General features: G+C 36.0%; 1 protein-coding gene across 1 annotated transcript; it reads left to right on the top strand.

Moving 5' to 3' along the window:
• Nucleotides 1-3438: 3438 nt before the first annotated feature.
• Nucleotides 3439-14993, top strand: LOC104159998 (ADP-ribosylation factor GTPase-activating protein 3-like; the record flags this gene model as incomplete). The annotated part of the gene is made up of 7 exons (XM_009698048.1): nt 3439-3564; nt 4148-4270; nt 7429-7566; nt 8813-8936; nt 9844-9934; nt 14158-14279; nt 14976-14993. Coding segments are annotated over 7 exons (742 nt in total), but the record flags the coding sequence as incomplete, so codon positions are not given.
• Nucleotides 14994-15220: the final 227 nt, after the last annotated feature.

Below are 15220 nucleotides of genomic sequence, written 5' to 3'. Positions count from 1 at the left end.
GACGTCCTGTGGTATGGAATATCCCTTTGACTGGCTCAGGTCAGCTATCCTGGTTATGCTCCCTCCCCGCGTCTTGTGCACCTCCTCTCTGGCAGAGCATGGGGAAACTGAAAAGTCTTTGACCTAGAGTAAGCACTACTTAGCAACAACTAAAACAGTGTGTTATCAACACTATTCTCATACTAAATCCAAAGCACAGCACTGTACCAGCTGCTAGGAAGAAAATTAACTCTATCCCAGCCGAAACCAGGACACCTAGTTTATTTTGTTTCAGTGTAGTGAACTGAATACTGTTTAAAACAGTCTGTCTAAGAGCATAGGGAACATACAAATATTCAGCTTTATTTGTACTTATTGGGTAAGAGTTTCTATGCTGAAGGTAGGGGGTAGTTTAAGTATGGCTAGAATTGCCTGCTTAAGTTTTAGCTGTTTTGTACTGGAACTGCATTCATTGTCACCAAAACCCTTTGAATATTTTTGTCTGAGGTCTTGAATCTGTTAGTGCATCTTAATAAATACTCAGACCTAAATCTCAGATAGTGCTCTTCCTGGTTCCTCCCACTGCATTTCTCTGCTATGTGTTTTTGGTTTTTAACATTTTATTAGTTGTCATCAAAATTAGACTATTAAAGAGTTGGTTAGTGTACACTTTTACTGTTGTAAAGATTAACATCCTCTCTTAAGTGCTAAGATGCATCATTTCTATAACCTATTGAGAAATTATCTGAATTATTACGTAATTACAGACATAATACTTGGAGCTCATGGTACCGAACTCTTTGGTCTGTAATCTCCTCCCTATTCCTTTTGCTCACTTTTATGTAGCCTCTGCAGAAATGGATGTTTTGTGTGCATCATGAATATTAATCACAAGGGGATCATTCAATTTTCCTGGAGTATTTTTACCACGAAGCCATGCTTCTCAGTGATTGCCAAAAACTACCATAGAGTGACTTGAAGGAATGGACTACTAAATAACAAGAGAAATGAATGTTTGTTATTATTTATTATTTTTCTTTAATGATACCATCTTTAATGATATATGAAGAAGAGGAAGAACGTCCCAAGTAGCAATTCGGTTTTTATGTCAGAAATCTATAAATCTCTATAGATCCATGGCAACCTTTAGTATCAGGTGACTGCAACCTTTCTGCAATGGCCAGAACCCTCTAAAAATGTCTGCAAACATGAGGGGTGCACGTACATTTCCATTTATGGATCCGATCCCAGTAGAGGCAAGATAACTGTGTTTCCCTTGAGATTAACTTTTTGGATTTTTAACTGTAGATGGCAGTATATACCAAAATTAAAGAAGGGTGAGTACTTTCAAAATTGCATTTGCTTCCAACTGATTTGTGTGGCAGTTTTAACTTTAAAAGCCTGAGTAATGAGCTTTAGTAAATTAATTCAGTGTGGTTTTGTTACATGACAGGAATGGAAATGATGTTTTTGTAGTCTAGTACTTAGAAGGAGAAAGAGTCCTGAGACTTAAAACTTAAAATGTGATTTTATAAGCGGTACACAGTTTCTTTATTTTCTGCTGTGCACTGATAAGAGAATAGATAACTGGAGTTACTTTAAAAAAAAAAAAAATTGATCAGTATCCCTATTTGTTTAATCAACAGCAAATAAGATTTTTGATGTTCATAAACCAGATTTCATAAGATGGGCTGCTAATCTTTCTACTTAACGTGCTGGGTAGATTTTATCAGTAGCAGTTTCAAGTTGAATTTTAGAGAACATTTTCAATTTTCTGTGTAACAGTTGGTCCTAGACAGTAAGAATTGATTTAAAATGTCCCTGAACATACTCTGTGCTTTGAAGATAGATTTTCCTGATTTTATTGGTTTCAGAAATCATTCCACAGATCCATCCTGGCTTGCATCTGACTTTTATTGTTATAAGGATCTGAACGTAAGATGTAGTTATTTTTTAGTTCTGTCTCCAAGTCCTCTGAAAACCCCAATCAAAGGTTACCTGATTATCACAAGACTGAGATGGCTCTCCTCTTTTTTGAAATGCCTCATCAGTGGAGGAGTGATGTCCCGTTCCTTATAGCAGGCTGGTACCTCCATCCCTTGTCCATGAAGGAAGAAGACCAGATGCCGTGCCCTTTTCATTCGAACAGGTTCAGCCACCCAGCTCCTGCCTTGCAGGAGATGCAGTAACCAGCAGGGCATGGATTTTGGTAGGGGCATCTTGTACTCTTGGTTAAAGTTAAGTCAGTATGCATGGGACGAGAAAAAAATCAAGCCAGGAAGAGCCTTTTTCAGTAATTGAATAGTTAGGAGACACACTGAAAGAAAATCCTCCTTCGTCAAAAACTTATTTTCTTTTCATTTCTGCTTCTGCACAAAATGGATAGCAAGTCACAAGGATTTTCAGACTTAATTACTTCCTTCCTACTTGCAGCAGGATGCCTGATAGCAGTATCCTAAATTTCATTTACCTTTCTTCTGGTAGTGTTCATTTGTACTTTATGCCATTCAGAACTTATGAATTAAAATAATGCTGCATTGCTCATTAAAATTACTATTTGTATCCCTTTTAACCTAACAAATTAAATTTAAGCAGTGTTTCTACAATTCTAGAATCAAGATCAAAAACCTCTGTCTCTGATACACTGGTATTACTGGAAAATCGTTAAGATTGTTTTGAGGTATAGGAAGGTTCATGGCATCTCAGAAACACAGCCTACTATATCTGAACTGTGAGGATGTTTCAGATGACAAAATATGTTGCCAGCTGTGCGGAAAATTCTAAGTTTTTGATGCTTCAAAGTTTTCGTAATAGAGAATATATTCCATTTTGGGAGTACAAAGACACTCTCCTCCCCTCTTCTGAGACACCTTTTTGGGCACAGGGAAGGGCAGCATCAATAAAGAAGTGTGGTCTACCCCTAGCACTTGTCTCGAGGGTGGCTGTATAGCAAGGGTTAAAACCACTGGGAGCATGAAGGGGTGAAAGGAGGGAGACGTAGCAGGGCCAAGCTGGGCATTAGGGGAAAATGTTACTAGTATCTTATCATGAATGTCACAGTGCTGTAGTATGTCAGGGTTGGATAATTTTGACAATTATTTGGTATCACATAGAATTAGGACTGTGGAAAAAAAGACACTTTCAGGTTGACTTAATGGTGATGCAGAACTGTGTCCTGAACTTTAGCAGTAGCATGTTTCACATTCGTTTTGAAAAAGACTACCTGCTCATACACAGACTGGGGTACTGTTTAGACAGCCTTCTCTACTGGCTTTCTCCCATCCTTACAGTTGGAATTTATAATTATTTCGTTCAATTAATAATGAATATTTTCAGTAAACACAGAACATACAATATACAGTGCTACAATATAGATTGTTAATTTTCTACCAATATTATTGGGTTGGGTGTTCAGTGTAGCATTTTACAGTTATATGTTAACTGTATGTTTTGTTTTAGTGTATCATCTTTACGGATGGCCTACAGAGATCTTGATATTAAAACAAAAGAAGAAAAGTTAAATCTGTCTGGTAAGAAGAAAAATGAACTGGAGAGACTTGGCATGGGATTTGGCAGCAACAGAAGGTATGTGAAGTTTTATAAACTGTATTTAAAATACTCTGTGGCTTTCTGCAGTTATCCTTCATTTTACTTAGGAAATGAAAAAATATACTAAAGTATATTATGGAAACTTAAACAATATCATCAAAGAATCTAGTACTTGTCAGAGGGAAGGGATAGGATTGCTTCTGATAGATTTAAGTTCTGACCTGCCAGACAGGTGTTAACCTACAATTGTAGGATGTCTGTCGGGTGTTTGCCTCCGTTAGCTGACTGTGAGGAAGGTAGTCAGGATGTTTCCAGTGAACAGTACCAGCCTAAGTACAGTATGTCTTTTATAAACCAAAACTCTGGAAACATCACATTGCTGTGTTTTCCAGCTGTTGGAATGGTCTGTGTGTTCAGAAGTCCTGTCACTACTTCAGAGAACTACAGCTGAGTTTTCCAGGGCTTTTTTTCTTTAATTCCTCCTTTCTTCTTAAATGTTTGTGTAGCTTGGGCTTTATCAGCAAGCTTCAGAAACTAGATTTGGGTTTTTATTTCTTTTCTTTTTTTAGGCTGTGAGCTTTGTCATCTCTTTACATACTTATTTTCTTCCTGTCCCCAGTGGTGTTTCTCACTCAGTCACCTCAGATATGCAAACAATAGAGCAGGAAACACCTGCAATTGCAAAGCCGAAGAAAAAGTACGCTGATGATGTAGAAGACTCATATTTCTCTTCTAGTTCAAGGTAATGTGTAAGCTTTTTATTTTGAGTGGCAGTAGAAGCATATGCCAGTTACATATTGAAATATACTCAACATATTTGGAACTAAAGATCAAAACAGAAGACAATTGGACATGTCTACACACTTAGCATATTTTCAGGGGACATCTGAATCAGAAAACTTGTGAAATAGTTGGCCTTACCTCGATGGGAGATGTATTTATAAAGAAGAGGAGTTACTTTTTCTGAGGAGAAGGTAGTCTGAATTACGTGTTTACAGATTTTGTCTTGTTCAAGGTCTAATCTCTTACTTGCACAGACAGTTGCCATATAAGCTTTTATTTGCTTAACCCAGTGAATTTTTTGTCAGAATGACTTGTGTTCATTCTCTTTTTTTGTTCTTTCTTGTAATTTTATCTTCAACTTTCAATTTAAAATAAAACAAGTATCAAAGTCTGATACTAGATATACTAAAGTTGCAGCAGTCTTTTAACTGGACACATGCCAAATGCAAAACCTAAATTTTTTGGGTGTATTGTGTGTTGGATGTATTGTGTAGATGTCTACAGTCTTATTTGATAGACTTTTATGTATTTGAACATATATAAGCATATATTTGAAGATATATAAGCATATAAGCATTATAAGCAAAAAAAATTGATGAATTTTTGATCAGAGTATGAATGCAATGCGAACTATAAAATACTGCTGTTGGGAGGGAGAAGAAAAATAATTAGTCCTGTGGGCACTAATTGCAATGAAACACCTGTTTCTGGGCTGATAGATAGAAACAGGTGTTGCTTTTATAAACTGCCTTTATTGGATTGGTGCCACAGAAACATGAAAAATTGTACCTAATTGCTTGTAGACAGGCAAATAAAAACACAAAGGCTTTTGTGTCACTACTTTGTAGTGTAATCACTAGGGGCAGAAATGCAAGCGTGGTACCAAGTAAACTGGCAGCAGTCTTGTAAAATATAACATATCATTTTGGTGCTTCCCTATTTGTTCCTTGAAAAGAACTGTTACTGCTCTCAAATTATTCATAAGCCTACTAGCAGGCAAAAGGTAAATTATGGAAGACGCTTTTTAATGCTCAATAATTAGAAGATAAATTGTAACCTAGCTGTTCCCAGCTCTTGTTCTTCTAGTTATAGCAATAGTAGAATCTAATTGGAGTTGGTATACAAATTTATTCTCCTTAAAGAAAGTGTAAAGTCAGACTGTTGGGCTTGGTAAGGTTTGTAAGGTGGTGGTTATCCTTTATTCTAAGCTGTGACTTTGAAATGGAGGTAAAGTAATTTTCATATTATCTTAATATATACCCATAAAGCAAAATAACCATGCTGGATATTAGAGTGCTGATAACTATCTGTAAGTTAAGCAAGCTAAATGTCTCAAGGTTTAGATATATAATTGAAGCCTCTCAAAATCCTTGGATTTTGTTTTTTCTTTTTGCTACAATTAATAAAATCTTTATTACATAGCAATGTAAAAGTTTATTTTCTATTAAATGCAGGATTTTTTTCTCCCTCTGCCCTCGCCCCCGCCCTGCCCCAGAATACTGAAAAAGTATTTTGCAAAGTTATGAAAATCTGAGGAGGAAGAATGGAGAAAATAAGTCACTTATTCAAATCAGCTTTGCCCCATCAAATCAGCCGCTGCCCCATCCTGTGGTTTTGATGGCCATTGTGAGATCGGATAGCTTTACATGTACATAAACACCTTGTTTGTTATTATACATCCATATGGAATTTATAAAGATTGCTATGGCTTCTTTTTGTTTGTCAGGAGAGAAGGGGAGAGACTCCTGCTTCTTGTAAGAGCTCATTCCAGATCAGTCGCTGCTATTTATCCCGTGCAGTGGTGGGAGACTTTGCTGCTGAAGTTGTCACATTTCTCATAAACTGCAAAAACAATTGTTCTGACTACTCATAACACAAATATGGAGAACATATTTTTTTTTTAAGGAACACTTTACACAAAATACAGATGCAGACTTTAATATCCTGTGCTTGTTCTACTGAATGATTCCATTCTGCTAGCCTTCTGTCATTTTGATCATCTCACTCCCTATCCTGGTCATATCCAAACTTTAAGAAAGTTTATTTAACCACAAAGGGAAATTCTTAATCTTTGGCATTTTAATTTTCCCTCCCCCAAGTATTTTCCATATATATTTAGATATGTGTAGATAATCAAAGAGGAAAAGGTCAAGATAACGTGCCACCAAAACTGACAAACGTGCTTCATTTTTTTTTCCTTTTCCTTCTGTTTGTGTTTTCCTTGCAGTTTTGATATGCAAGAGAAGATTATCTTACTAAATTAAGACTCACTTTTAAGAAGTAATGTTATTTAGCATTGTTGTAATAAAACATGTTACAAAACTCAGAGGTACTTAATATTCATGTTTTAAAAAAATACAGAACCAGAGACAAGGGCTTTCCTTACTGTTCTGAACTGTGTTTGTTGATGCCTCAGAAAATGGGAGCAGATTCTCTGTTTGCATGGCTTACAGATTGACCCGTATGGAACTGTGAGATTAGCCACTATCAGCCCTTTAGTTAGAAACCTTTGCCCCCTGTGGAACCACAGCCCAACTGGATGCCATGGGTTGGTTAGGTGCTCTTGGATCTCTGGAGTGTTCAAAGTGCCTTGAAAGTTATGGTAGCTTTTTTCACAGCTGCTGTCTTAGCATGGAGCGTGAAGAGCACCAGGCCTTTATGAGGAGCCTACCTTGTAGGGTCGTCATGGTGCCTTGCTCGCAGGGTCCATCCTGAAGTTTTCTTAGTGTTGCTCTTAAACCAGCCGGGTGTCTTGACAATGTTCTTCCCAATGCTTTGCCTGACACTAAAGAAGATGTAATGCTTTGAAGTAATGAGAACTTTGCTGGTTTTGGTGGGACCATATCTTTCAGGCAGTCCACTGCATATTTGTGACCATATCCAGCCTAAAGAAAGGTCGAACTTTTCAGTCAGTTAAATATATGTGTAAAAAACAAAAAATCCATTGGATTCAACTATACAAAGCTTCTAACCAATATTATAAAATCAAGATTATTCACTGACAACTATCATTGTGCTGAAAACTTATTGCTAGTGAACAATTAGTGTAGCCATATTTATCTAACAATATAAAGTTCCCACATTTTCAATACTTTTTTTTTTCTTCTTTTATTTTAGATACTATGATTCTTCAGATTTGAGGAGCAGCACTTTCTCTAAATGGGATGACAATTCAGATTCCTTTTGGAAGAAAGAAAATAATAGTAGAGATGTTGATATAATGTTAACTTCAAAAAGTACAGGATTTTCAGACAGGTATACCAAGAAAAACTAACTGACTTCTGTACAGAAAGCCCAAGCTTGTTAATATGATTTGAGTCCTGGCCATAGTAGTGGGATTTTTTTCAGTCTAGAAGGAGAATTTGGCCATAACTGTCATCAGCAATTAAGGGACTCCCTGGCTGTATTTCTTTTGTAAACTGAATTTCCTGTTTACATTTTAAGCACTTCTCTGTTTTGCTCAGTGCTGTACAGTATATGTACTGGAGGTAATTTCTAAAGTGTTTCAGCACAAAAAGTAGACAAAAGATGTGGAGAGAAACTCAAATATTTGTACTGTTCTGAGAGCATACTTGCTTTACTTGCTTTGTTTATTGCCTAATGAACCGAAGAAAACCCAGTTACCAAATGAATGAAACGGTAGGGTACTCAGCTTTTAGGATGAAGGTATTGCAGATACTTGAAAACAACAGGTCTAATTGTTGTGATGATAAAAAAATGAATGTATTTCTTCTTTGACAACTGTGTTTTTATCTTTGTAATCAAGTGGAAAATGTAAGAATGTGGGATTTTGGGGATTTTGCATTCTTGGTTGGTGTTTTCTGCTTCTGTTCTTCTTGCCTAAAACTGTATTTTTCATTTACCCGTAAAGTGCAGTTTGTGCACAGAAGTACAACTATTTTTTTTAACATAAGCATGTTCTGTTGTTTCCTAAAGAGTGGACCAGTGATGCATATTACACAAAATAGGTGTTCATTTCCATAATGCTATTACTTCCTCATTTGAGTACATTTACTTTAAAAAAAAAAAGAAGAGGCAAGTTTTGCATATGTATGTTTGAGGTGGAAGGCAGTGAGAGTTCAAAGGATGTTGAACCTTTTTGTGTTGTTACGTTTGAATCTGAATTTCACTGCCATTGTGTTTTGGGTTTTTTGAGGTTTTGTAGAAATATTTTGTCCTTGTTGACATAACTTAGCTTGCTTTTTAAATGATCTCTGAAAATAAAGATACAAGATGAATGAATTAGAAATACTATATGTTCATCGTCCTGTAAAACTGTCACTGAAATTTTATTTGCTGCTATATCAACTCAGTTATCTGAATTTCTTTGTCCTGGATTGATACTGATTTAATTTTTATTTAAAAAAAAAAATAAAAAAATCACTATGATACTTTCAGGCTTCACAGAGCAAAGATGGTAGTGCTTCTTGTTTGATTTATGGCATTCTGCCATGATGTAAATAAAAATTATACTCACTAATGCAGTTTGGTTTTCCTTTAGGCCTGCGTCTCGTCGTAAGCCTGAATATGAACCATCGTTAAACACAGATGAGGCACAAAAAAAATTTGGCAATGTAAAAGCAATTTCATCAGACATGTATTTTGGAAGGCAAGATCACGCTGATGTAAGTAGAAAGCAGTGATAAATATTTTTGAATGTTAAAATATTCTTTGACTATAAACATTTGTATAAAGAGAAGGCAATAAATAGTTAAAATTGGTAGAATTAGTAAGCTTATAGAATTATGTCCACTTGAATATTTGTTTGATAGAAATGTACAAGTTTCTGGTAACTCTGATAGTTTAGAATTTCATTAGCTGGGTGAAGGCTTACTTCATTTGTTCTAAATACCCAAAGCGATGCCAACAAACCGTTGTTAAAACAGCTGTCCCCTCTGTATTTAATACATGGAAACATTATTACTATTGTTAGGCTAACTAGGCACATAAATTGTTCAACAAATGACATGTAATTGAATCAGCCTAGAAATAAAAAACAGATTAATATTATGTAGCATTTTGGAGGTGAGGGATCATTTTAAAAACTATTTTTAATGAAAAATTAACAATGTAAAAAGTAATGTTAAAAAATATAACCAATGTATTACCATTCTCAGGGAACTCAGAAAAAGTTGAATTAAAAGCATCGTATGATTTGAAGGGTTAACATGAGGCTAACTGCAGTCCTTTTTCCTTATCCTACCCAACCACTCCATTTCACATTTTTTAGTTGTTGTTTTCAATGGTTGCATAGTTTTTCAGCAATTTTAGGACAGGTAACAGTGAGTAGGCCTCTTGGTGTTGCAATGGTAAATGTCACTCTGATCAACTCAGAAATAAGTTGAGATGATGACAAACTCGCACCGTATAAGTCGTGAAAACTGTGAAATGGGAACGACTTTCAGAATGGTCAACTTCAGCTGGATTTGTATGTTCTAAAACCGTATCTATAATCTCAGTAATTATCTGACATGACCTTGAAAGATGACAGCATACTGTTACAATACTTTTTTCTTCTCAATTATTTTCTAGTATGAAGCAAGGGCTCGACTAGAAAGACTCTCTGGAAGCTCAGCTATAAGTTCAGCTGACTTGTTTGAAGATCAGAAAAAACAACCAACAGGTACATAATGAACAGAGTGAGAAACTGTATCATGCAGTGACTATGCTCTTGTACTCTGCTTCTAGTTATACTACCAGCTAACTGTCGCTGTATTCTGTGTGCAAAGTGTAGTATGCATTAGTATTGCTAATAGGTCAAACAAGCATAACAGGTATAGTCATTATTTAAAAAAAAAAAATAAATTTAATTTCTTAAATTTCACGTTCTCTATTTTCAGTTCAGTAAGTTCAGTATTTTATACTGGTTTTTATGTGACTTGTTGCAAATAATAGACTAACTTTATTGTAAATAATTTTTATCAAATTCAAGACGTGGTTTAGCAGCCATGGTGGCATCAGATATACGGTTGGACTTGATGATCTTTGAGGTGTCTTCCAACCATTATGATTCTATGATTCTATCGAAGGAAAACTAATATTTTGTTATAAAAACAAACGAGGTAACACTTAAATTGACTATCAGGTAGTTTTTTTGATAAGTTACTGTAAGTAACTTAAATATTTATATATGTGAAAATAGCTGTCATAATAATATTGAATCTCAGAAGAATCTTTAATAAAATGTTAGTGGCCTTGAAATCTGCATGTAATCTGTTGCATGGCGTATCCATTCATCAGGATGTCTGCTTCTAACACTGGTCTTGCCAAATTATTAAGGAAATCTTTCAATTGGTTTGTGTGTTTAAAAGATTTGTTGGAACACCTTACATCGGAGAGTATAGTTCATCAATTTAGAAAGGAAGTATTAGATTGACTGAAAAGTAGCCCCTTAGGCTGTTGAAAATCTTACGTTTTCTTTCCAACACCCTTTCTGGATCATGAAATAATGTGAAATAGAAAAGGCAGGAAATACTGGAATGTTTTATTGACTTGATCAGTTGGATTTCATTCCTTAACTTGTGAAGAAATTGAAAAAAAAACCACAATTATTGAAGAACTTGGAATCTATGAGTAATTATATAAATAGGCTGGAAAAACAAACAGTATGCAGCATCTGATTTTACTTTGGAAAAACTGGAGGGGAAAAAAACCCCATGTGACTGTTCAGTTTTGATCCCCTGAAAGCAAGTTTTGAATACACTGGCTAGTAGAGAAATAACTCCTCTTACCAGTTACTTAAACTGGATTTTAGTCATTTGAAATGTAAAAAACCAACCAAACAAAAAAAAAATTGAGGGGAGGAGACATAAAGCAGAAATCGCAGTAACGTGCTTTAGCCACTTGAAAGAGTATTTGCAGCATGATTTCATACTTGTGCTTAAAAAAGATGTGGGGAACATAAGCAAAGAGAAATGGTATTTCTGAATTTGTAAACTGCATTTTCAGTAATACATGGAATTGTGATAACACATTATTTTGCTATCTATTGTTGACTAGAACTTTCTTTGTCTTTTTTCTTTTAATTTTCTTGCATATACATTATTTTATATGGAATTAATTGATTTTTCCTCTGTGTAATTTATGTAGTATGTGTGGGGCTTTTACACAGTAAGGAATAAGAGAATGAAGTAGGAAAAGGTAAATACAAGTTAAAGATGGGGCAAATTGTGTGATATGATACATATGTATCTGTGTGTGTATGTGTGTATATATATAGATATGAGTGTGCCTTTCTGTGTACACATACATATACATGTGATAAAATTCTCACCGTATTCTGAATAAGGGTACTTACAGGCAATTATATAAGATTTACTGTGTGTACATGAATTGTGCACACACGATTATTCATCACAGAGCACTTGGAAAGGTTCTTGGGGCTTGGGGGGGAACGCAGAGATTCCTAATAGTGGGATGAAAAATACCTACCTGCCTACCTCTCTGTGACTGGCATGTAACCTAACAGTAATTTTAAAGTTATATTACAAAGACTAAACTTCTGCTAAATTTTGTGGGTTTTTAACTGCTGTAAAATAATAGTGAGGAAAAAATACACCAGGAATTATTAGTTTGTATATTATAAATTCACATTATATTGAATCTACAGAATCTTCCTTTCCTGCATGTCTTTCTGTTACACCTCCCACCCCAAAGACTATTTTTTGATAGTGGCCCTTCTTGCAGAAATTTTACTGCACCGATAGCTTCTCTGGTGTTGAATTAATGCCAAAGCTATCATTAGTTCCATAAAATAAAGGTAATCAGGAGACCGGAGGCTGGCAACAAAAACACTGCTGTAATTCTGGGGTCCTTGCCAGAATAAAATGTCTTCTGAATCTAAAGTTGTTTTTATGAGCACTGCTGAGATTTGAGGGTAGAACAGTTTTGGGATGCTTGCTTTTGTACAGGATGCTGTAGGAGCTATTTACCAAAAAGAGTGGGCTGCAAGAAAACGCTTTTACTTTATGTTATTTCAGACCTGTTGCTTATGAAAGATGGCATGTCAGATAGCTGACTTGTAGGTGCTGATTTTGAAGGAAGTCACAAGAAAAGGAGTTGCTTTCCTGTCTCATTTGCACAAAGTTTTTCAGACAACCATACGTAACCAGAAAAACGTGAGAAAATTCATGTGGCTGAGAAGTGGTTAGAGATTTTCTCAGGTTATTTATATCTGCAAATTTTATTTCCATGACTCTGACTTTAATAGCAAAAATGCTGAGGCATTTGATAAGTGGAACAGATCGTAAGGAAGTTAAAATTACAGTTTGGAAACAGGGCTATCTCAGTGATAGCAAATTTTTAAAAATGGCCTATAAACAAGCATGCTCATGCATTGTAGAAACAGCTACTAGCCAGCTTTAATAAATGGAGTGGGAAGTTCTCTGAATGTGACTATGCATCTGCCACTACGAACCAGCCACTTAGCTTAGGTAAATCAAATTATCTACAGTAATGTCTTTCTCGGCCTGCTAATGAGGCAGGTGCCTTTAATTTCCCATGAAAAGAGGAGCTGCAGGTTCTCTCTCTTCTTCCTCCACCCCTGTTCAAAAAGAAAAAACAGAGGAGAAAGGGCTGCCGGCGTGTAGCAACGTCCTGTACGGAGCTGCTGTCCAAAGGAGTGAGAGCTCTGCGGGTTGCGGAGTCTGTGGCTGGGTGAGCTTGTCGGAGGTTCAGTAACCGCTCACCAGTTACCAGCTGTGTCCTGACTGGTCATGACTATCAGTTGGCTACATGTCTAAATTAAGGCTACAGATTGCAGTCTCTGTTTTGAAAATGGTCTGGTTTGGGATGCTTCCTCTCAGGAGCCCCATTTATTCCTGAGATCATAGTTCTGTGATGCTGGTTTACAGCCATTTGTGCCATTTATACAGCATCAGGTGTTTAATAGTAAGACATGCCAGTAATTCTTTTTGCAAATGAGTCGGTGATTGTAATTGTTAGCATGTTAATACTTATCATGCCATTAGTTTTGAAACATCTTTGATTTCTGTTGTCTTTAGGCCTATACTTTTCATAATAGCAGTAGAGCTAACACTGGCCAAACTATATTGGCTTTAAGGAAGGCTGGATTCCCAGTTTTGTTTTGGAGTTTTAAAACGTACTTACTTACCTTTAATTTCTATAGAATTTTTCAAGCCTCAAATGTAGTAATGCAAAATATGTGTGCATATACAGCATACAAAGCATACCTATGCATGCACACCAATAGAGTTCATCACTTTGGCCACCACTGAAGTCCATTCATCTTTAAATCACGAGGTAATAACAGCTGTTTAGAATCATAGAATCATAGAATCATAGAATCATTATGGTTGGAAGAGACCTCAAAGATCATCAAGTCCAACCGTACACCTGATGCCACCCTGTCCACTAAACCATGTCTTGAAGTGCCACATCTAGACGTTTTTTGAACGTCTCCAGGGACGATGACTCCACCACCTCCCTAGGGAGCCTGTTCCAATGCCTAACGACTCTAACAGTGAAGAAGTTCTTTCTAATGTCCAGCCTGAACCTCCCCTGACGCAACTTGAGACCATTTCCTCTCGTCCTGTCGCTAGTTACCGGGGAGAAGAGCCCAATCCCCACCTCACTACAACCTCCTTTAGGATACAAGACAAAGAACATTGCAGGAGATTGAAAGTGCCCAATAAATCATATATTATCCAAACATTAATTGCTCAGCTGGGAATACAAAGATGACACTCAGGATGGAATCATGAGCAACTGAAAAAAAATTAAGTTTAGTGCTCCTAGCAGTATACTGTACTTCAGGGGGAAAAACCAGCTGCTTTTAATACAAAATTCTGTTTTCTTCTCTTGTGTGTGTGTGTGTTCTCCTTTTAGGAAGCTACAATATTACAAATGTCTTGCCTTCAGCTCCTGATATAGCTCAGTTTAAACAAGGAGTGAAATCAGTGGCTGGAAAACTTTCTGTACTTGCTAATGGGGTCATGACATCTATACAGGTTAGTGAAAAAACGACAATATATTAACTATCAGTTAAAGTCTTTTTGTAAGGATTTAGTATCGTGGATCCTGCTGTTGAATCATCTTTAGGGAGAAAAGAATGAATTTGGTTTTGAGCTTTGTCGACCGCTCATGATAGACAATAGATCTTTATCTTTAAAAAAATAAATCTATAGGTGATATCATGTTCGTAGAATATCTTTTTGCCTTTTCCCTTATATAGTTTATTTCTTTTCTTACAATTGAAACAAAAATTCCGTCATGGAAGTTATTTGCTGTCACTTTATTTTTAAAGTGATAATAGTTCATAACTCAGAATAGAATAGTTTAGTTGGAAGGGACCTACAGCGATCATCAACCCCAGTTCTTGTATTGGCTCTTTAATTGATTTGGCACTAATACCTTTGATCCATGTTTGTGCACAAAATGAAGGCATTCTGGTCTCAATAGTGTAAAGCATGCTTGTGCTCCAGTTAGTTTGCATTTCCTATATGAGGTCAGTGGGAGCTCTCGGGTGTTTAAAAATCAGGCTAATTATCCTGGAGTGTAACCATAAACTCCAGTTCTTGGAAGCGCTGGTTAATTTGCTTTAAGTCTGTGAGAATTAAGCTCCTATTTATTTTACAACTCTAAGTAAAACTTAATTTCTTTCAATGGAAAACATGTCTTTCTGTTTGTTTTTTTTACTTTTCTAGGATCGATATGGTTCATAACATCTTTTGTATCGACATAATTAAGTACACTAAAGAAGGATTTCTCTTCAGATACACAAGTAATCACACTGCTGATTCAAGTGAAGGTTGCCTTAAGACTGTTCATGTTTTTACTTGTTCCAGCATATTTGTTTCCTCGTGCAGCTCTCTGGCTCAGCCTTTTCTTACCTCTATTTCATCTTTACAGAACAGAAATCTTATAGCAACTTGTTACATTGCATATGCTT

Source organism: Cariama cristata, unplaced genomic scaffold (genome assembly GCF_000690535.1).
Source record: "Cariama cristata isolate BGI_N322 unplaced genomic scaffold, ASM69053v1 scaffold45243, whole genome shotgun sequence".
Lineage (NCBI taxonomy): Eukaryota > Metazoa > Chordata > Aves > Cariamiformes > Cariamidae > Cariama > Cariama cristata.
Note: the sequence above shows the minus strand (reverse complement) of the source record. Positions and strands in the feature narration are given on the sequence as shown.